Source organism: Rattus rattus, chromosome 5 (genome assembly GCF_011064425.1).
Source record: "Rattus rattus isolate New Zealand chromosome 5, Rrattus_CSIRO_v1, whole genome shotgun sequence".
NCBI classification, from domain to species: Eukaryota; Metazoa; Chordata; class Mammalia; order Rodentia; family Muridae; genus Rattus; species Rattus rattus.
The window spans coordinates 12,857,455-12,879,779 of NC_046158.1; the positions used below are offsets into that span (position 1 = coordinate 12,857,455).

At 42.8% G+C, this 22,325-nt stretch overlaps 1 protein-coding gene across 1 annotated transcript in view; it reads right to left on the reverse strand.

Moving 5' to 3' along the window:
- Il1rn (interleukin 1 receptor antagonist) overlaps positions 1-4,055 on the reverse strand; it is a 4,406-nt gene extending 351 nt beyond the window's left edge. The window contains exons 1-4 of the mRNA XM_032901882.1: positions 3,837-4,055; positions 2,216-2,304; positions 1,065-1,177; positions 1-65 (exon numbers count right to left, since the gene is read on the reverse strand). The exon at positions 1-65 is cut by the window's left edge and continues 351 nt beyond it. Coding sequence (XP_032757773.1) covers positions 1-65; positions 1,065-1,177; positions 2,216-2,304; positions 3,837-3,955 — 386 coding nt within the window. The 5' untranslated portion in view covers positions 3,956-4,055. The remainder of the gene's footprint in view (positions 66-1,064; positions 1,178-2,215; positions 2,305-3,836) is intronic.
- Positions 4,056-22,325: the final 18,270 nt, after the last annotated feature.

Here is a 22,325-nt window from a genome sequence, read left to right on the forward strand (position 1 = left end):
GAGCGGATGAAGGTAAAGCGCTTGTCTTCTTCTTTGTTCTTGTTCAGATCAGTGATGTTAACCTCCTGGAAGTTGAGAAATGGTCAGGTAATTGCTGAGGGCTGAGAAAGTCCTGGTTGTCTATCTCCACACCTCCCATAAGGCTACCACCCTCTCATGGTCAAGAAATGAGCTCTTAGAGACCTTGCCAAAGAGTACAGGCCCCAGACTTCTTAAGATAGCACAAGTAGAAGGGGTTATCCCATTGTCATCTCTTGTACATTCATACCAGTGTGGCCATGACACAGTAAGCCTAACATACATGTTCCCATCAACACAGATTAAGGCTATAGCAGCAGTGATCTGTCAGGATCTGATTCTTTTAAGGAGAGAGGGGTGTAAAGAAGGAGAGAGTTAGCAACAAACTCATGGTTGTGGTTATTTGTAATTGTGTTAAAAGTTTGTCCAGCTAGTCCTCAAGATAATGTCTGAACAGCCCATTACTACTGACTAGGTAAAGGAGTGACACAGGTATATGTGGGATGCAAACTAGTTCCATAGCTAATAGATAACTAGTAGCATAGATAATGATTGGAAGTGTATAATTTTGAGACTTGACCTTGCTAGAAGAAAGTAGGCTCAAGTGGTTTAGGAGGCACAAGACCCATGGTGGTGCTCCTTCATGAAAATGTCTCCTCCTAGAGTTTAGACCCCTGTGCAGTGCTTCTCTACAATGAGCCCACATCAACCACATCACAGGCTTCTGCCAATAGACTTACAGTTTAATAAGTTTAATAAGCACTCTCACATTGACGCCCATTTTCCTAGAACAATCTCTCTTAAAAGTTGGCCAAGGAAGCTCAGATTGTCTACACAAAGGATGGTTTAATGGATGAGAAACCACTTTGGACACCCGATAACGACTAAGAACATTGTGGAAACTGCTTCAGGAGTGACCTCAAAATAGTAATCTGTGAGCAAGAAAAAGCCTCTCCTCTCCTTGCATACTCACAGGGTCATGAGAATCACCTGTGGTTGTTAGCTGTTGGGGTTTGAATGGTTTGGTAGCTAAACCCGATTCTTACCTCCAGCTGGAGCTTGGTGTCATCTCCAGACTTGACACAAGACAGGCACAGCTTGCCCCCGTGGATGCCCAAGAACACATTCCGAAAGTCAATAGGCACCATGTCTATCTTTTCTGGAGAAGAGTAGAGGGTTGGATCAGAAAGAGAGAAGAGGAGGCAGGGTAGGGGAGAGGTTTTGGGTATTTTGTCTCCCTTTTAAGCCAAAACTACAAGGTCAGAAGGTCAGGAAGCCTCTATCTTTCTTTTTTTTTTTTTTTTTTCTTTTTCTTTTTTCGGGGCTGGGGAATCGAACGCCTCTATCTTCCTAGACTGACTCCAAGCAAAAGATCTAAATGAGAACACTCTACCTAAGGCCCAGCTTGCTAGATTCTATACTGTCCCCAACTTTCCTTTATTTTCTCCTGTGAACCAGTCCTCTCAACGAATATACTGTTAGTAGACAGAGGCAGAAAGCTCACAAGGCCCATGAGTAGGCTCCATACAGTCCACCTTTCATCCTGCTACTAGGTAGTAATAGAAAACCTAGCCTTCTGTGTTTGAGTGTGTTCATGGGAGAATTACTAGAAAGACAGGAAAATCCAGTTGCATAACTGCTAAAGGAAAGTAGAGGGCTTGGGGAATACTGTGGAGAGACAGGTAATGCTTCATTCCATCACAAACAGAGATGTGGGAACTTTAAGTTCCAGGGCTTAGGGAAATTTAAATTCTGTCAACTAAGTGCCCTCATTTTTCTAAAAGAAAAACTGAAGAATCTGTGGGTGATGTTTCTCCAAGTTCATCTAGCTTTGTCCCTAGTGTACATGATGAGGGTAACATCTATAGTAAAAATGCTACCCAGCCTACACACATGCTAAATTAGCCTAGGGCAAGGCTAGAGTTTGAATAACACTGGAGATTGGTGATCCTCCAGTACAAAAGGACTGAGGAGGTGCAGCGGTGCCTTGTGGCCTCTGTTCTTCCTAGCTGTGTCCCTGAGGCATTGTGACTCAGGATCTCTTTTCCACTCTCTTGAGGGCACTCCCATATGTCCCCTGGTGGTCAAGTCTCTCATTTCCAACTCAACAGAAATGAGGACATCCCACCTACAGCCAGAGGAATAGGACAAAGGACTCTGTGCCCACATTACACTAGCTTTTCTGTTATCCACTCACCTTCTAGTTTGGTATTTGGTCCTTGTAAGTACCCAGCAATGAGCTGGTTGTTCCTCAGGTAGAAGGTCTTCTGGTTAGTATCCCAGATTCTGAAAAGCAAAATGAATTAGCTGGAGTAGCCTTTTCCCATTTCCTCAGAGTCACCTAATTTACATCTAGATCTGCTGGAAGTGTGGTGCTTAGCAAGTTCATAACACAAACGAGAAGATTCTGGCCAATACTATGTAAGAGTTCTGCCCATCTCTCACAGATGCCTCTTTTTCTTGTTCCTCATCCCAGAATCCCAGCATGGCCATGCATGGTTTCAGCAGAATTTTCTATAGAGCATCAGCATCTGATAGAACCTTAGGCAATGCAAACACATCCTACATTCACCCCACTAAATAGAGCTGCCAGGTACAAGACTTTCTTCTGTTTTTATGCATTTATGTGTAAATTTAGACCTGCTCTGGGTCTGGCAGGGACAGCTGTCCTTGAAAACAAGTCAGCTTCTTCTCTAGCTCACCCAGTGGCCTGTTTGTCACACTCTCACTTCTTGGTGAAGGGCCCTCTGGCTTCCAGAAAGGCAGAAACCTGTGAGGTGTGGTAATAGAGCCCTGGTGATAGGACCTCAGAGCTGTCTCTTTACCTGGTCAGGGGAGCTGACAGGACTCCTTGGGTAGCTTGGGGGCAGACCAGGAGCTCAGGGATGGGTGGAGGACAAACCAAGTACTCTGCATGTGAAGGAGTATTTGTGCCTTTGTGACTGGTCTCTACATCTCCAGTGAACTTCAAATTGAAGAGACTCTATAGCCTTGCTAACAGAACTCCAGGGACCTCTCTTGGGGCTGCTAAGAGGATGTGGTGGTAAATCTCAGGAAGCAGTTGTTGGATTTGCTGGACAGATTTGCCTTGGGATAGATGCATAGACTCACAGTCAGAGTTCCAGCCTCCAGCTGTGGGTCCAAAGCAAATAGGGTCAAAAGGGAAGTGACTCAACACAGACTTCATTCTCAGGAAGAATCAAGGACAGATTGTATGTACCAACAATCTCTTTATTCATTTTTTAGATCAAAATCGAGGCTTGCCATTTTTACTATAAGATTGATACATCTCCCAAGGCTCTTGATCCAATTTTAAAACTCAGTTCATTTTTCAGGCACTGTACAGTTCTCAGAGCACAGGTCTCAGAACATGGTTATAGTATCACTCATGTATTTAGTGTTCGCAATCCTGTAAGGCACACAAGGGGTTATCATCAAGCCAGTATCACATTACAGATATGGAAACTGGGGACTGCAAAGAGAGATAGATATCTTCCAAGTCAACACAGACGCAGAGTGTAGACTGTTTGTCTGAGCCTTTGACGGTGTCCTGCTGCAGTATTCCTCTTTGCTAGATCCTGCATGCCTGCCCATCACTTACTGAACATCTAGGCATCTGAGAAAGTGAGCACAATTGACTGTCCTGTTGTCCATGTGTGGAATATTTTAAAACATAAGCCTTAAAGACTGCATTTAGTATGCTTTTCTTGAATCTAGGATATATAGCCATTTCCATCCCATTCCTGCAGATACCCTGGACACATGGCGTGCGCCTCTGATCCTTGGTCTAGGCAACCCTATGTCTTTGGAAGACTTACCTGAAGGCTTGCATCTTGCAGGGTCTTTTCCCAGCAGGGCGGCCGGCTGACTCTGAATGAAACAGAAGGGTGAGAAGGAGAGAGATTAGGTGACTGTAAGGTCCCCTGCAGATTTCCATCCCGAGGCTGCAGCAAGGCAACAGAGACTAGCGACTGCCATTTCAGGCTCAAGGTGGTTGCTTATAAAGAAAGTAGTCATTCACCAGCCTGCGCTGCTGTCGTTCCGTTCCACTGTGAAAAGCGGAAAAACCCTCATATTTCCAAAAAGAGAAACCTTTGCTGTTGTCACTGTCAACCCTGAGGATGTCGCAATGGTGTGTTGTAACTGGTCTCCTCCCCCTTACCCTGTGTAATTTCCCCAAAATTGAGCTCTCTGTTTCCCCTTCACGGCGATCCTGGGAAGAAGAGCACAATGAAAACCAGACTCCTCATTTGCATGGCAGGTACTCTGAGTCTATTTGCTGACCCCCCCGCCCCCCAAACCAGATCTGAGTAGAAATGTCTCCTTTTTATCTGAAGGCGAGCGATAGGGCTGATGAACAAAGGACAGTGTCATGTCACTGTTACTGTGTTCTTTGGAGAAGAAACAGTTGGCTAGACTCTGGATAAACATTGTGTCCAGAACTGAATGGTAAATATTTGGTATTTTGTGAACTATCCAATCTAACCTAATACTCAGCTCAGCTGTCATGGTGCAAAAGCACCCACAAGTCATTTGTAAGCTAGAAAAGTCAATCTGCTCCAACAGGCTTTGTTTGCAAACCATGGGACAGATTACGCGTAGTGCAGAAGTTTGCTGAACTCTGCTCTAGAGAAATGAGTCCTCCCAAGAGGTGTGTTCTGGAAAGTTGAAGTCTCTTTTTAAAAATTAATTAATTATTTATTTACATCCCAAATGCACACCAACCCACCCACAAAACTTTTGGTTCAAAATTTGTCTCCCTAAAAATGCGGGACAAAGATGGAGCAGAGACTGAAGGAATGGGCACCCACTAACTGGTCAAACTTAAGACCATCCCATGGGCGACCACCAATTCCTGACACCATTAACGATATTCTGTTATGCTTGAGCCTAGCATGGTGGTCCTCTGTGAAGTTGGAGTCTTTTAGGGGTGACTTCATTCTCAAATCATGGAAAAGTGGATAAAATATGTGGACAGCAATTCCTCTGTGATCTTGAAAAAATCACTTTGTTTGTTTGTGTCTCTGCTTCTTCATTCTCAGAATGAGGAGGATCTTGTCTTCCTTGAAGGTAGTAGGAAAGAAGAGAGTTAAGTTTTGGTCCCAAGTGAGCATTAATAAGCATTAAGTTCTTTTCATGCAATTTTCTTGGCAGTTGGGGAAAGGTAAGGATCTTATTTTATGTTAGCAGAAGGTGAAGGGTGTCTTTGTATGTTCCCCCAAGGGAGATTGCTGTCAGGAGCACAGGCATAGCATTTTCAGAACAGGATTGGAGCATAGTGGAGCATAGAGGCTATGTCAACCTCTCAGTACTCTAAAGAGACTCAGAAGGAGACATTAAGAAGGGTTGTAGAGCTTGTCAATGGCAGAGGACCAAACACCAGCTTTAGCGGTCAGACTATCCTACACACTCATTGAATTTGACCTCACTTTCTTTTTCTTTCTTTCTTTCTTTCTTTCTTTCTTTCTTTCTTTCTTTCTTTCTTTTTCTTTTGTTTTTTTTTTTTTTTTTTTTTTTTTTTTTTTTTTTTTGGCTTTTTGAGACAGGGTTTTTCTGTAGCCCCTCAGTGTCTCTGTGTCCTCCCACTGGGATCAAAGGTGTGCCCACCACTGCTCAATGGATGCATTTGACCTTATTTCAACTTGAGAAACCAGAGTATGTTCAAAGGAGAGTTAAATCCTTTCATGGAGAAGCTAAAGAACTGTCAAATCTTTAAAGAATTCTTCCCCCTTCCCCCCCCCCAACAAATGGGACATGTCTGCTACTATAATGCTGGATGATAATTTTGAGAGTCAAAGTGGCAAGTGCATATCTTTCTTGAGTTATTGTTTAAAAATTCTATATCTACCTGTGATAGCCAAGGGGATGTTCTGTTTGCTCATTTCTTTGTTCGTTTTGAAAATCTTTTGTGAAGCTGACTGAGGAGGGGATGTGCATGGACTTGCCTACTTATTTACAAATCCAGAAACCACTGAATTAATTAGGCTTTAAATTTTCTGAAAGGTTTATTAGTCACCCAGTGCAAACTTTTGTTATTATACCTACTAAAAGGAGACCTAGTTGTCATCCAGCACCCTTAAGCTCCCTCAGGCTTGGATGTACTTCTGAAGCTACCCTGGACTCATTTATTATTTATTGTACAAAGACTACATCTTACATATCAATAAAATTCACATCAAAACTCAGAAAGAGGCTTGATGGTTGCCAGAGGCAGGGGATGGCAAGGGATGCATAGTTAAATTTATAGATAGAGTGCCTCTTTGTATCGCAGGATTCCCAAGAGAGTGCAGACAACTTTGCTCAACTGTTACCAGTCACCCCAGAAAGGACAGCCTGTCTGGATTTGAGCCAACAATCTCAGGAAGCAGAGATGTGTAGGCCACTCAGCAGGAGCAATTTCCTCATCTCCAAGCTCCTCGCCCCACCCTTATAAAGGGCTGCAGTGTCTTTGCCTCCTGGTAGACCCTTCAATTCCCTGAGGGAGAGAGGCTACCATTGGTTGAAGGTCAGACACCTGTCTCTCTTCTGCCTCTATGCTGCTTCACAGATCTAACACACGCTAAGTTGCTAAGATAAACAAGTTTCGGATATCCGGGGATCATATGACAGTAATAGTAGTGTTTACTACACTCTGAAAACTTGCCAGAGTGGTTCCTGAGTAACCTCACTACTTCACTCTCTCCTCTAAAAGGAAAGGAAAGGAGAAGAGAAATGAGAGGGTCAGAAGGAGAAAGGAAGGGAGGAAAAAGGAGGAGAAAGAAAATGGGATCTACGTGAGGAGGGAGATGTCTTAATTAGACTGATTATGGTGAAAATTCTACAATTTCTATCAAGATGTTAAGCTTATGCCTTAAATGTATTTGACTTCTTATTAATTATGCATTCATAGGAAGACAAATAATGACCAAGAAATACAAGACAATTTAGCAGTAGTTGAAGTGAAGCACAAGGATTTGCATCACACCGTCCTGTAAAAGTGATATTCACAGATGCTGTGATTTCTGTATGTACTATACAAGAATGTCATTTGTCACTTTCTTACTATGTAATTCTCTATATTAGGGTTTGATATTCTTCTCATTCCACTTTCAGATTTTTATAGAATGTTACATTTTGAAAACTGAAGTTTAGGTAGCTACCGCTATAGTGATGAATGAAAAACTAGAGACTTCTTATTGAGGATAAATGTCTAAAGAGGCAACCTTTAGCAAACTGGTGAGACTTTGCAAGAACATCAGTTCATCATCATCATCATCTCAAACATCCTTGAAGACTGAGGAAGAGAAATGACTTGTCAGGTGAATAGCGGGGCTCCACACCAGTCTCTGCCCTCAGACAGCTGTCCAAGTAACATCCCCAGCCCTTGGTAGCTGCTGAGTAATGTTTCTCTGACCTTAGCACAAATTCAGACAGGAAGAGATTATTACTAGAGGTCGGAAATATTAGGCTCCCAGACTCCCCTGGTCTGAGCCTCTTTCGCATGACCACGCTCACCTTCACAAAGGCCAGCAGTATAATATGTTCTTTCTGAGTGTGCAGGAAAGGAAGTCCTGGGTTTACCCCATGTTTCAATCCTCCTACGTCACTCTAAGCTGTACTGCTTCAGACAAGGTGACCAGACTCTCTAGATCTGTTTCATTACCCATTAACCAGGTTTGCTATTAGAAACCACAACGTGGGTTGCTATGAGAATTCAGTCAAGACTCTCAGATGATGGACTGGCACATGAGAATTACTCAAACAGCAGTGATTGTGCATAGTTCCTTACTTCAGGCAAGATGGGAGGGATGAGTCACAGTGCCCACCACCCCTACAATTCTGGCCCACATGTGCAGCTTGTACAACTCCTCGCTCTGCTACTGATCCACACACACTCTTTCCTGGATTTTCTGTGGTGAGCCGAAGCACATCTCCCTACTATACAGGAAGAAGAGGAAGGGAAAAGTCCTCTTTCTTTCCTCATCTTCTGGCCTCAATTCCACTCTTAGCTTTTTCTTGTGGTGTTACTCTTGGTGATCTTGGCAATACTGCTCACCAATTCTGGGGGGGCCCAGACCACACTCTACTTCCTGAACAAGTTTAAGGATCTCAACACAAACAGAACCTTGTGACTTCCTTCTGGGTTCTATGGAGGTGGAAGATAGAAAACCTGAGCAATCCACACATCAGGAGGGGCAACAGACAATAACAGGAGCTTTAAGGACACACAGTAAGGTATAAACGAAAGTATTCTCACACGTGGATCAGGGGCCTTAGATTCCTTTGCATCAGGTTGCAAAGAAGGACCACCTTTACATAACTGTCCTATGCTGAAGCATTTCATATGTTAAGCACAGCACTGGCCACCTGGAAGGTTTCTGGCAGCTCTTTGCTAGTTCTTAATTTCAGTTGATTAGGTCTTTCAGTTCTAGAATTTCCGTTTGATTCATTTTAAAATATATTTTGTAGCTCTTTATCAGAAAATTTAAACTTGTCTTTGGAAATATATCTGGGCCTATGTACGTGTGTGTGTGTGTGTGTGTGTGTGTGTGTGTGAGAGAGAGAGAGAGAGAGAGAGAGAGAGAGAGAGAGAGAGAAGAAGGAGAAAAGAGAGGGAGAGAGAGAGAGCGAGAGAGAGAGAGAGAGAGAGAGAGAGAGAGAGAGAGAGAGAGAGAGAGAGAGAGAGAGAGAGAGAGAGAGCCAAACTTATTCTATCTTGGACCAGACTCCATCTTAAAAAAAAAAAACTAAAACAAACAAACAAACAAAAATAACCCCTGAGAACTTGACCTGCAGTAGAACCTAAGTTGCACTCAAGAACCGGGAAGGACCCTACGGCTTATCCTTGGCTTATACCCCAGAGTTACTCCGTAGCTACTTGTTGCAACAGTTAATCAAAGATTAGTCTGATTGAGATGTGCTTTTAGACTGTTTGTGATTGCTCACGACGTTTCTTCAGAGCACCCACCTGTCATCTTACAATAGTCCTTGTGTTAGATGCATGCCAGGCTGGTCCCCTCACTTGCTTCCATTTTCCTATAAAACCCCGTCCCACTGAGAGTTCAGGGCTGCTTCGCCAAACCAGCCTGTGGGTTGGTGGTGAATAAGCCCAAACTCAGTTTGTAATAAAGAGGCCCTAATGTGGTCACATTGGAGTCAGCTCCTTGGCGGTCTTCTGGAGTTCACGAACACTTCCTGGACGTGTGTAACGTTGGGTGTCTTCCTTCACTACTCTTCACCTTAATTTTTTTGAGGCAGAGTCTCTCACTGAATGGATCCAGCTATATTAGCCCCAGAGACTCTCCTTCTGCCGCCTCCCCAGTGCTAGTCTTACAGGCCGTGTCACATGGCAATGCCCAGTTTTACATGAATAGTGGGACTCTCGTGCAGCCAACATTTTGTCAACTGACTCATCTTCTCATTCCTGAATGTGCTTTTAAAAGGCTGCCCCTGGTAACTCCATTATTGGGTCTCCTCCTACTGTCTATTTTCCTGCACAAACTGCCTTGCATATATATTATGGTTCCTGGAATGGCCTTAGTTATGGTAGGCCCTGCGCAGGAGAGTCCTAGGTCCTGGAGGCATACTTTTGAAGGAAATTTCTCTGTCTTTTTCTTGTTCTTTATTTCCTGAGTGATGAGGTTACATACTCTGCAGTGTTGATATCTGGTATACCCATAAAACCCTAAGCAATGAGCCCATCTAGTTTTGGACTAGAGGCTCCGAAGCTGTGACCTTGCTAAGTCCCTTCTCTTGGTAATTTAATTATATCAGCCATTTTATTATATGAACACAAAGATGACTAACACATGTCTGGTTACTTTATATTTGTTCAGGGACACTGTATATTTAACATGCAGAGATGTTTTTAAGCATGTGTAGGATGTTATTTTTATCCTTAGATGGGTTATTTTGTTCCTGCTAGGCAACTGGCTCAGAGCTCTGAGGTCCCAGGTAACATTTATCCAAATAAGACTTGAGCTCATTTGTAAGTGGGCTTGGATACTTGAGAGGGCTGTTCTAACTCTCTAGGAGTCTCACTCAATTGTACGAACCCTTTTTCCTGAATGGAATATAATGTATACATTTTAACCAGTTTGTTTTGAGCTCTCCAAACGAAGGTCCAGGGATCCTCAAAAACCTTAGCTTAGGGAGAGATTCCTCAGGGACTGAACCCAGATGGAGCTGGGTGTTACCCCCATTTCTAAAAAGTTCCATTACTTCTCTGCTCATTTCTGTCATTAAACACTGACTAAAGTTAAAGGAAGGAAGGGTCTGTTTTGGCTTACTGTTTGAATGTTGATCATGGTGGACAAAGCAGCTGGTCACAGCGTCAATGGCTACTAGTGCTCAGCTGGTCACAGCATCTGCAGTGAGGAAGCAGAGAGCAGTGACTGCTAGTGCTCAGCTAGTTTTCCTTTATTTTGTCCTGGGCTGAGCATAGGCTGGTGAAGGTCACAAGTCGGCCCACCCAGATAATTCAATGTGCAAACTACTGTATAGACACACCCAGAGGGTTGTCTTCTAGGTAATTCTGGATATCACCAAAGTGACAATATTAACACAAACTCACTGTGTTTTGTTGGGGGGTGGGGTGGTAGAGTCAGAAGGGGTAATGGGAGAGCTGCATAGGAACCGGAACAAGAAAGCCCACTAATGCTACCCCAAGGATCCAGGATCCATCTTAAGGAAGATCACACTGGAGAGTGTTGTTAGCCTTGTTTTATTTCAATGGTCATGGGGTCAGAAGATAGACTACACTTAGATCACTACTTAGAAGACAGAGTGGAGTGATTGAACCAGAAGTATGCTATGTTTAACCACTCTGTCTTCCCTGTAAATTTTATTTACAGCATTTCCCAGTTGCAGCTTAAATACTTCTACCAAGGAAGATTTAAAGCAACCAATATTGTGTCTGTGAGTGGGAACTTGGCAACCGGGTGTTGACAGCTCCAGTGCCCCACAGAGGCAGGAGCATTTGGCTGACTTTCCTTCTTTCTGGAGAGAAATCATCTTTATTTGTTCCAGTACCAAACTCCTCTAAACCTCGACTGGTTCACACGCGGGTCTCTCACCCCTTGCATTCTTACTGATAAATCCACAGTACCAGAAAACTTTAATGAGTCCTGATGTGAGCATTGCCCCTGCCTGTTCGAGCTGAGCTTGTGCTACCAGGCACCATTTGTGAGATGCACGCATTTGGCCTTGGGTGAATAAAAATGCACCCTGAGTTGTAACAAGGTCATCTTATAGCTTCTAACCAGCACTCAAATAGCTGAGTGCCAGTGTACGCACTACACAATTGTGGCAATATTATCCTACCTTTGCTAATTCTTACTAAAACAGCAGGCCAAAGTTATTCCTTCCACCTCATGTAAAAATATACTAGTATGATAGGAGGGAGGGGAAAAGAACAACACCTGGTGGTATAGCCTGATTTTTTTTTTTATCTGCTCCTAGCTACCCACGTCAGGTATCTGAGCTCATCTAATAATACCCCTTGTTGGAAGCTCCCTAGGGCAACAGTCAGGCTTGGAGACAGTTGTGCTCCATACCCAAGTTTCAGCCCTCTAGTTTTCTGATGTCAAGGTGATCATGTGTACTCTCTTGACTAATAAAAGTCATTCAGGAGACAGGGCATAAACCAACAATTGTGGATCAGTGCTTTTCAAGAGTTTCAATTTCTTCCCAGATCCAGATAGGGAGCTTTCCCTGAATCCTCTCTGAGCCATTCCTAGATGGCTTTTAGTTCCATGGTGTGTGGGTGTGGTATGGATTGGCTCTGAATGTCACCATTTTTATAGTTATCACATCATCAAACACACATGCTAACTCTTTTCTCTGTTGGTTAGCCTCCTAAGGCAAGAGCTGGTGGAGATGGACAGGAACTCTGAGAAAGGGCACAGCTGGGCTGTCATTGCCGTGCCCACCCTGTTCCTGCATTCACTACTTTTATGTCACAGTGATAAAACACCATAATCTGAGGCAACTTATAAGAAAAACGTTTATATGGCTCAAAAAGAGATACGAATCTATCATGTAGGGGAAGCATGGTGGCTGGAGCAGGCAGTTGGGAGTTCACATCTTCAACCACAGACACAAAGCAGAAATGAACAGGAAGTGGAGTGAGGTGTTAAACAATCCCACCCACGTAATGTTCTCCTCAAGCAAGGCTGCACTTCCTAAACTTCCCCAGACAGCCCACCAACCAGGCACCAAATGTCCAAGTGCCCAAGCATTTCTCATTCAAACTACCACAGGTGGTATAGTCTGCCACTGAGTGATACCCCATTTTGTACTGCACTCTTTATACCAATCTACTGAGTGTAAGGTGAGCATCATAGAACACACTTTCATGATGGCAGTGCACCTGGATGTCTTGCAGAAACAAAACAAAACAAAACAACCCCTCAAGACCCAGAAAGGCTACATTTCCTCTAGATTCTGTCTGAGGCAAGCTTTAAATTTTGCTTTTCATTCTTTCCCATACTACATACTGTCCTGCCACAGGTGTTTACCTTCTTGGTTTCATTGCAAGGTCAACGAGATCGAGAACTCTCCTTACTGTCACAATTTTATTTTTTGGCTCTAGCTCATTGTCCTATGGAGTAACTGTTTAGTTCAGAACTGCTTGGAGATATGGAAAAGCATATGGGACATAAGGAAAAATGATTTTAAACCTTTGTACAGGCTATGATGAAAGCCATTTTACCTGGTTATGGACTAGGATGACAAACTGCCTTGGTTTGTCAAAGCCTATTTTAGCTTCATTACCGAAGATTCTATATGTCAGTGAGCCCCTCAGTCTTTGAAAACTTAGCATGGTTGGTCACTCTAAATTGTGAACCCTGGTGGATGGTGCCACAAATTGCAAACACATTGACTTAATTACTGTCCCTTGCTAATTTAGCTTCTTCTTATTGGCAAAGATACGATCCATTTGGATAGATGCTATGTCGTTTAGATGGTAGACGAATTCATAGATGATAAATAAGAGAGGCAGACAGACTAATAGATAACTGAAATATATACAAAAGCCAAAAATGAGCTTCTCACCCAGGAAGAGACCAGAATAAATAAAAGAATGGTCATATCCACCATTGATTCATTTAAATCAAACCATTTATCTTAAGATGGTGTTAGCATCCTTAAACTATCTTCAAAATCAGGTCCTTAACTGCATGTATCCTTCCCATCACCATTGCTTTCTCCTTTCTCTCCTTTCCTTCTTTACAAGCATTGTTTGTGAGGTAGGGAGCAGGACTCCATGGATAGAGAGAGAAGGTAAAGACCGGAAAGGTATATTGTAGATCCCTGCTCTTGTCCTCACTCTGCAAGCCCCCATCAAATCACATGCTTAACTTGTTGATTCTTAGAGTCATGGTTTCTGCTTGGCCACAGTTGGAAGCTTCCTTCTTTTTGGATTTTGATGGTGTTTCTGATTCCTTCTTTCAGGGACTGTGGTGTCTATATTGTGCTTGCTTGCACTGGTTCCAGCTTCAAACTCATTCCCAATTCATGATCACCTGCATGTAACACCTATGTGTTTGCCAGTTCTATATATTTTGGAATAAGCTATTTTAAAATAAGATTCTTTCTGGATCTGGAAATGAGCCCAACCTTCTACTTTACAACATTTGAAAAACACGTAAGACCTCAGGCCAACATTGAAATACTTTCCACAGGAGACAAGGCACCCACTGGGGGAAATGAGAGGATGTGTTTTCACACTCCCCTGACAAAGCACTTCCACTCTGACTGAAGGCCATTCTGTCCCCATAGCACAGTGCAGTGGTTAGCGATAGCCTCACTTATACTCAACACTAACTTCTCTCCCAATGCTGTCTACCTGGCTTTGGGCAAATTATCAATCTCTCTCCATCTATTTCCTCTTCTGAAAATATGGACACTAAGATCCTTCCTTATATGAAATTGTGACTATTAGGTTATATTGTATTTTATCAGAGTACCACAGATAATATTTGGCTTTTCTTTTTAGGATCTCCACCTGAACCTATATTCTCTACGGCAGACATGTCTAGGCGTCAGTTGCCTGTAACGATCTGTTAATCCTCTGCAGACTCTACCCTTCTCTATTACTCCTCAACCTTGTGGACACAGGCAACTCCCTATCAGCAGTTCTCATTACACACACACTTCTTTCCGCCATCTTACAGAAACATTTCATCTCTTTCTTGCTTTCATAAACAGTGGAGAATGGCCAACACCTCTGGTGACTTTTCTCATAACGGGCACACCCCCTCTGCCCCAGCACATCTAGGTAATTTCCTGGGATGCTGTGGCTTCCCATTGGCCAGGTTTCCAGATAGCCTCGTGCTCCATGCATCTGGCATTGAGCATTGGGTCAACACTAGTGGTGGACAATCCCTCCCTTATTTTTCATAAGACTTCAAAGCACTTACCTGAAGCCATGGGGGAGCTCAACAGGACACAAGGTCTTCCACTGCCTTCCAATGTCTCACTCCAGAAAGATGTGCTGTATATAAAGGAGCACCAGGCAGTGTCTATGGCACAGACCTGCCCAGGGTGGAACTGCTCCTCCTCCCCAGCTACCTAAGCAGAATAAGAGGGGGGAGCTGGCCACTCCCATACTCCTACACAGGCCAGTCAGCCCTAGGAGGTAGGCTGCTGATGACTGAAGCCAAGCCAGGCCCAGGTTCCTGAGGGGTGACTCAGGCTAGCAGAAGCCAAACTGGTTCTTATCTACATAAAACTGGAGGTCTGTGGGAAAGGTGCTGGACCTTTATGAGGTGGGACCTTTGTATCACCCCAAACCCAGCTGTTATAAGACCATCATGCAAACATAAATATATTCAAAACACCATTCTTACTTAGTCCTGCCTGTGGCTCTTACAAGGACTCTCACAAGCACTGGCTGCAAGCCAGACGAGGCCACTTGTATTCTAATCAAAGAAAGAGGAGAGGGAAAGAGTAAAATAAACTAATTCCTTATGGGGGTAAGGGTCACAGGAGAAATCAAATGTATGACATGTCTATCTTAGAAGGTGACCAGGGAAGCCCCTTTGAGAACGGTGGCATTTGAGCTGGGGAAGGGAACATATGTTACAATCACAGGAAACAGCAAGAAAGAGGACTTGGGCTGATATTTCATGACCTGAGGATTATTCTCACTACCATATGTGGCCCGGCATCACTTAGAGGTTTACCCTTTTTTCCAAGTTTGCTTGTGTTTCACCGTTGTGCCACTGTCAAGGCTCACTCCAGAAGGCCACATGCATTCTCCCAACTCCAAAGTTCTCAGTTCTCTGACTCCTGTTCCTCTGTAGTTTAGAACCAACCTGCTCTGAATTCCTGCCTCTGTTCCCTCCCACCAAGGAGTAGACAACTCCTGTGTGCTTAATAACCATCAGGCTGATAGGTGGGTAACTGCAGCCCATGATCGCTGGGGCTGGGCTTCAGAATGGCAGTCACTCTTTGAGAGAGTCTGGTCTTGTCATTTTCCCCTCTAGGCCTTACCTTGATAGAAGCAAAAAGGCCTGTCACTCCCTGCCTAGCCTTAGACTGATATGCAGACCATAAAATGGTTTATATATTGTGCACAGTTAAAGTAGGCCTTGCTCCAGGCAATGCCTTAACAAGAAGATAAAGGAGAGGGCAGGTAAACACAATGCTGCCTGCAGTCTTGCTACCTGCAAGTCTGTCTCTTCTGAGGGGACAGGACAGATCACCCACACTTGAGGGACCTGGCCAAAGTCCCTTGGTTTCCCTCTAGCTGTTTGTTCATCTGGACTCATTCCCAAGGTCTCTCTGACATGGGCGTGGGAGGCACTGGGGCCCTGAGGTGAAAAAGGATCCCTGCCTGGCACTCTGAACCGCAGGGACTTCCCATGGGGCCTTAACTTCCTGCTCTTGTTAGCTTGGGTTTACCAAGCTAGACTATCTAGGCCTTTTAGCCTTGACTAGGAACTAGAAAGGAGCTTTTGTAGAGAAATGTTTGTGAAGAACCAGGAACCAGCTTTGCAAACCTGGAAACTCTACAGACTCCAGCTTTGCAAACCTGGGAAACTGCTCTGGGAGGGAACTCTCGAAGTTGCTGGTGGAGCCTGTCTAGTGTGCATATCTGATTTGGCAAGAGGAGGTCATGTGGTACTGCAGGGTCTGGCTTTCAGAGGTTCAAATCTTAACCTCGTAAACTGTATCTTGGTGACTTTGGAAACATCTGTCCAATGAAGGTAAAGCTCTTGTCGCCATATTTTGGGGATGACTTGTGAGGAGGACTGAAGTTAACAAATGTAAGGTGTTTAGAACATAGTAAGCATTAACTACAACTGGCCCCCAGTTTCTGTGGATACAGGATTTATACTTGTAGATTCAACCAACTATGGTCAGAAATATATTTTAATTGTCTCTTGGGGCTAGAGAGATGACTCAGTTAGTAAAGAGCTTGCTGGGAAACCATGTGAACTTGAGTTTGGATTCCCAGAGATCTAATAAAAATAGATACAGTAGTATATACATTTGTAATCCCAGCATACTTCTGTTACAGATGGGAGTCAGAGATAGGAGAATCACTCACAATCTCACTGGCCAGCTAGCCCTGCATATACCATGGCAAATGCAAGATACACTCTCTCAAAAAATGGGGTGGAAGACAAGGACGATTATCCGAGATTGCCCTCTGACCTCCACAGTCTGCCACTGTGTACATGCTTACACAAATGAACACACACACACACACACACACACACACACACGCACACACACACACGCACACACACACACCCCTCCATATTGATTTTCTTGTCATTATTCCCTAATTAATACAACATCACATAACACATTGAATTTAGTATTATATATCTAGGGAGGATTTAAAGTATACAGGAAGATATACCTAAGTTTTATGGAACTTTGTAAATTTTATACAAGAGGCTTGGTATCCATGGATCCTGATATCCACAGAGATTTCCAGAATCAGCTCTCTGAAGATACAGAAGGATTAGATGGTTTTAGCTAAAATTATCACAGGTTTGGACTGAAGATTGAGCCTACACAGCAGAAAGCTGAAGCCTGGTACCTGCTCAGTCCAGTCATGTTCAGAGGATTACAGTTTGATCATTACCCTAGGCTGAAGAGTTCTCTGGTGACCTAACCCTGAGGGAGAAATGATAGAAGGGAACCTCAGTCTTCCATTGCCCACCCTAGAACTCTCTTCTAGGCTCGTAACTCAAAGCTACAAAGCTCTGAAGAGATCAGTGTTCTGGTATAGGATGCTAAGAAAAACCAAGAAGCCTGAAGTCCAGTGTCCCAGTACTAAGACTTGCAAGAATGGGGATAACTGGTGCTTATGATCTTGTGGACTCTAGATATCTGGGTACCTATGGCTATGGAGAAAACATTTCTAAAGAACACCAAGGACCCTAGGTAGGTGATCTTTCACACTAGCTTGCTGTGTGGAAAGGGGAAGAGATTAATAGGAAGTATCTTAGTTAAGGTTTTGCTGCTATGAACAGACATCATGACCAAGGCAACTCTTGTAAGGACAACATAAAATTTGGGCTGGCTTATAGGTTCAGAGGTTTACTCCATTATCATCAAGGCAGGAACATGGCAGCATCCAGGCAGGCATGGTGCAGGCAGAGCTGAGGGTTCAACATCTTCATCTGAAGGCTGCTAGTGGAAGACTGACTTCCAGGCAGCTAGTGTGAGGGTCTGAAGTCCATGCCCACAGTGACACACCTATTCCAACAATGCCATACCTCTTAATAGTGCCTCTCACTGGGCCAAGCATATTCAAATCATCACAGGAGGGACGATGGAGACAAGAGGTACCAAGGGGAAAAGCATTTGTAAAGAGAAGAGCTAATGAGGTTTAGATGTTAGAACCCCTTTCTTGGCTTGAGACAATTTCAGATGAGGTTCCTTCTGATACCAGAGGCCCTAAACCTTCCAAAGAGAAGCTGTCTAGATTTCTCCAAAAGGAAGTTTGGAAATGGGCTGGGCCTTTCCCCTAGTTTCTCAGTTGCCTTGTTCTCCTGCCTCAGATCCTCAACCTAAGTATGTGACTGTAACATCCTTCCCTTCCTAACCCTCAATTCCTCAACTCAGATCCTTTGTGTGTGTGATTATTTGCATCATATCTGCCTCTTGGACAAGCTTTGGTTAATGCCACATCTGATTAGTTTATTATTGTATCCCCAGGTCATAGTATTAAATCACAGGGATCAGCACATGTAAAAGGGTACCCAGATATACAAGGACATCTTTCTTCCCCAACTATCTCTGCTCCCCCTGTCTACTAACACACAGGCTTATCTATCTTGGGAACAGCATTCATAAATGGTCACATGCTTAAGTATACATGTCTACATCAATTGAGATTACTGTAGTTCAGTTATGAAGTGTCTCATGGATTTATAGCTATAATATAGATACTTTCTTTTCTTCTCTAGTAGTGTGCATAGCACCTCAAAGCACCATGAAAGCTTGCCAGTAGGGATAAAACATTGAGGTCAGTATCAGCTTGGTTTCTCCATGTTTTATGGCTCAAGTTATGTGGCGTTTTTAGCAACAAGATCCATCAAATTCTAGAGGAACCAAGAATGTTGGCAATAGACTGTAACATTTGGGGGCCTGTGTGGACCTCACTGGCCAAGAACATTTTCAATATTCATTCATCAGTTGATAGGCATCTAGGTTGTTTTAGTTTCCTGGATATTAAACCAGCAATGAACATGGGTGAGCAATGAACACCAGCAATGAACATGGTGAGCAATGAACACCAGCAATGAACATGGGCGAGCAAGGATCTCTTCAGCAGGACATGGTGTCCTCAAAGGACATTTGAAGAGTGGTATGGCTGGATCATGTGGTATGTGTATTTTTAGCTTTTTGAAGAACCTCCACAAGAATTTCTGTAGTAGCTGCACCAGTTTGCACTACCCCTAGCAGTGAGTAAGTGTCCCATTCCCACATCCTTATCAACATTGTTGTCATTTACTTCTTTGATCTCAGCTGTTGTGACTGGGGTGAGACGAAATCCCAGTGTAGCTTTGATTTGTATTTCGTTGGTGGCTACGGATTTTGAATATAAAACCAAACAACTGTTTCTCAGCCATTTGTATTTTATTTTTTGAGAACTATGTTTAGTAACATGTCTCATTTTTAAATTGGATTATCTGCTTCCTAACTACTTAGCCATTTGAATTCTGATGTATTCTAGACACTAACCGTCTTTGTGATGTGTAGTTCTATTTTCCCATTCTGTACACTGCCTCTTCACTAGAATGAAAGTGCCCTTTGCTGTAAGAAACTTCTTAGTTTTATGAAATCCCATTTACTCATTGATAATACCAGTGCCTGTATTATCAGGGTCCTGTTTAGAAAGTTCTTTCCTGTGCCAGTGAGTTCAAACATCTTTGATATATTCATCAAATATATCATCTTATATTCCTGATCAATCAGATTCAAGTTATCAGGTCTTATGTTGACATCCTAGACCCATCTGAAGTCGAGTTTTGTGCAGACCGAGAGATGAGAAATGAGTTTCATTTTTCTATGAATAATAGTCTGACCAGCGCTATTTGTTGAAAGCCCTCTTTTCTCCAATGCATAGTTATGACCTCTTTGTCGAAAATCAGGTGGCTTTTACAGTGTAAACATGTGGATTCCCAGTCCTATTCCAGTGATCAATGTGCTAGTACCGTGCTGTTTTTATTATTATAGCTATGTAGTATAACATGAAATCTGGGATGACCTAAAAAAGTTTCTTATTGTTCAGAATTTTTAAAAACTATACTGAGTCTTTTATGTTATTTAACTTTATTTTTTCGAATTTGTGAGAAACTATATTGTAATTTTGATGGGATTTGCATTGAATCTGCAGCTTGTTTTCTATAGAGTAGCCATTTTTTTAAAATTTCAAGCATTTATTACTTAATAGGACTAGTTAATGACCTTTTAAGTCTTTAATTTTTCTAACCTCACATTTATACTTTTTTCTTTTAACGTAAGACAATCCGTGCCGTTCTCCCTCACTCACTGATGTTGTTTCTTTTAACATAAGACAATCCGTGTCATTCTCCTGCACTCACTGACGTTGTTTCCCCCACTTACAACTTGCATCTTTGCTGTAAGCAGCAAAAAATACTTCTCCCCTGTCTTATTTATTTACTTCTCCCTGTCTATTTATTTACTTCTCCCTGTCTTATTTATTTACTTCTCCCTGTCTATTTATTTACTTCTCCCTGTCTTATTTATTTACTTCTCCCTGTCTATTTATTTACTTCTCCCTGTCTTATTTATTTACTTCTCACTGTCTTATTTATTTACTTCTCCCTGTCTATTTATTTACTTCTCCCTGTCTTATTTATTTACTTCTCCCTGTCTATTTATTTACTTCTCCCTTTTGAGGCGCACAGTTCCGGAGGGTTAGAGTTCATGACCATCATGGTAGAGAGCATGGTAGCAGGCAGGTAGGCATGGCAATGGAGCAGTGGCTGAGAGCTTACATCCTTATTCATAAACATGAAGAGGGAGAGGGAGAGGGAGACACAGAGAGAGAACATTAATTAGGAAATAGTGTGGGACTTTGAACCCTCAAAGCCCAACCCTAGTAACGTACATACCTCCTCCAACAAGGCCACACCTTATAAAACAAACAGTTCCACCAACTGGGGACCAATCATTCAAGTACATAAGCCTATAGAAGCCATTGTCAAGTCATTCAAACCACTGCATCTTCCACCTTTAGTATGTCTACCTACTGTTCATGGGGCTTATGGCTATGCTAGGTCCATGGCAAAGGAAAACTAAATTACTCAGATGACTTTAAAATAGGGAATTTGTCTTAGCTTACCTAGATGCGTCTGATTTAATAGTGATGATCAACGGTGGGAAAAAAGAGCAGAAGAATCCAGAGAGAAGTTGTGAAGATGATTAAAGAACCATGATTGGTATTAAAGATGATGGAATGGTCCACAAACTAAGGAATGCAGGTTTCCTCTGGAGGGTAGAAGAGGTGGACAATCTCTTACATAGCCTCCAAGAGCCCTGTTGATAAAAATTTACTGAGACTTGTGTCAAACTGGGGTATGGGTTCTCTCTCTCTCTCTCTCTCTTTCTCTCTCTCTCTCTGCGTGTGTGCATGTGCGCGCGCGCGCGTACGTGTGTGCACAACTCAGAGGACAATTTTCAGGAGTTGGTTCTCTCTTTCTTCCAAGAGTCCTAGAGACTGAACTCAGGAAGCAGGAGCTTTGACCCACTGGCCATGCCAGCCCATTTTATATTATTTTAAGCCACCAAGTCTTTGACACAGCTAACAAAGAACCAATAAGCTTCTACTTGGGGGATTATGTACTTTCTAAAAATATCCTTTATGGTATTCCTTTGGGAGGAAAGCTCATGTGTTGTCTATCTGGAAATATATTTATTGCACTTCTTAAAAGATTGTTTTGCTATTATTGTTCTGCTAATCACAGCTAATTTTTCTTGAAGCATTTTGGAGATGGGCTTCCATTACTATGGGGGAAGTTCTCTGTCAGTATATTAAGTAATCTCCTTAACTTTGGTATTTTACAGATTCAGCCTAAGGTGTCTATGAGCAAATTTGTTCTTGCTTATTCTTCTCTATATACATTTTGTACAATTCTGTGAATTTTTAAATTCTTCTAATGTAGCAGGGTCTTTTAAAAAAAACTACTACTGCTTAAGCCATTGTATTTAAGTTTCAATTTCATCATTTATATTATTTATACACATTTAATTCTTTTCTCTTGATTATATTTAACTTTTTACTTTAAATATTTCAAACGCAGTTACCTTAATTTTGAATCTGATAAATATGGAGTTTATGAGAGATCACTTCGAGCTTGAATTTGAAGGTGTGAGTCAGGGAGGCTAGAAACCAGGAAAGATGGTGGTGCCATGGAGAGGGAAGCAAGTCTTTCACTGCAGAGTCTGGCTGAAGCTTCAGACAGCTGAATCCCAGGACTGGGGGCTGGAGAGATGGCTCAATGGTTAAGGGTACTTACTGCTCTTCCAGAGGTCCTGAGTTCAAGTCCCAGCCCCCACTCTGAAGTGTTTACAACTATCTGTAACTCCAACTCCTAGGGATCTGATGGACTCTAAAGACACCTGCACCCACATCTGCAGAACTTACCCTATACACACCCATTCAAAATAAACCCTAAAGAAAGAAGTCCAGCACAGTTAGCAATGGCTTAAGGCTTTATCATTTCATAGATAAAAACTTGCAGTTTTCTGGGATTTTCACCAGACAGTCCTTTTGCTGGGAATGGGCACAGACTAACTCCCTGTATAACCCTGGTGACTCTTGGTTTGCCTTA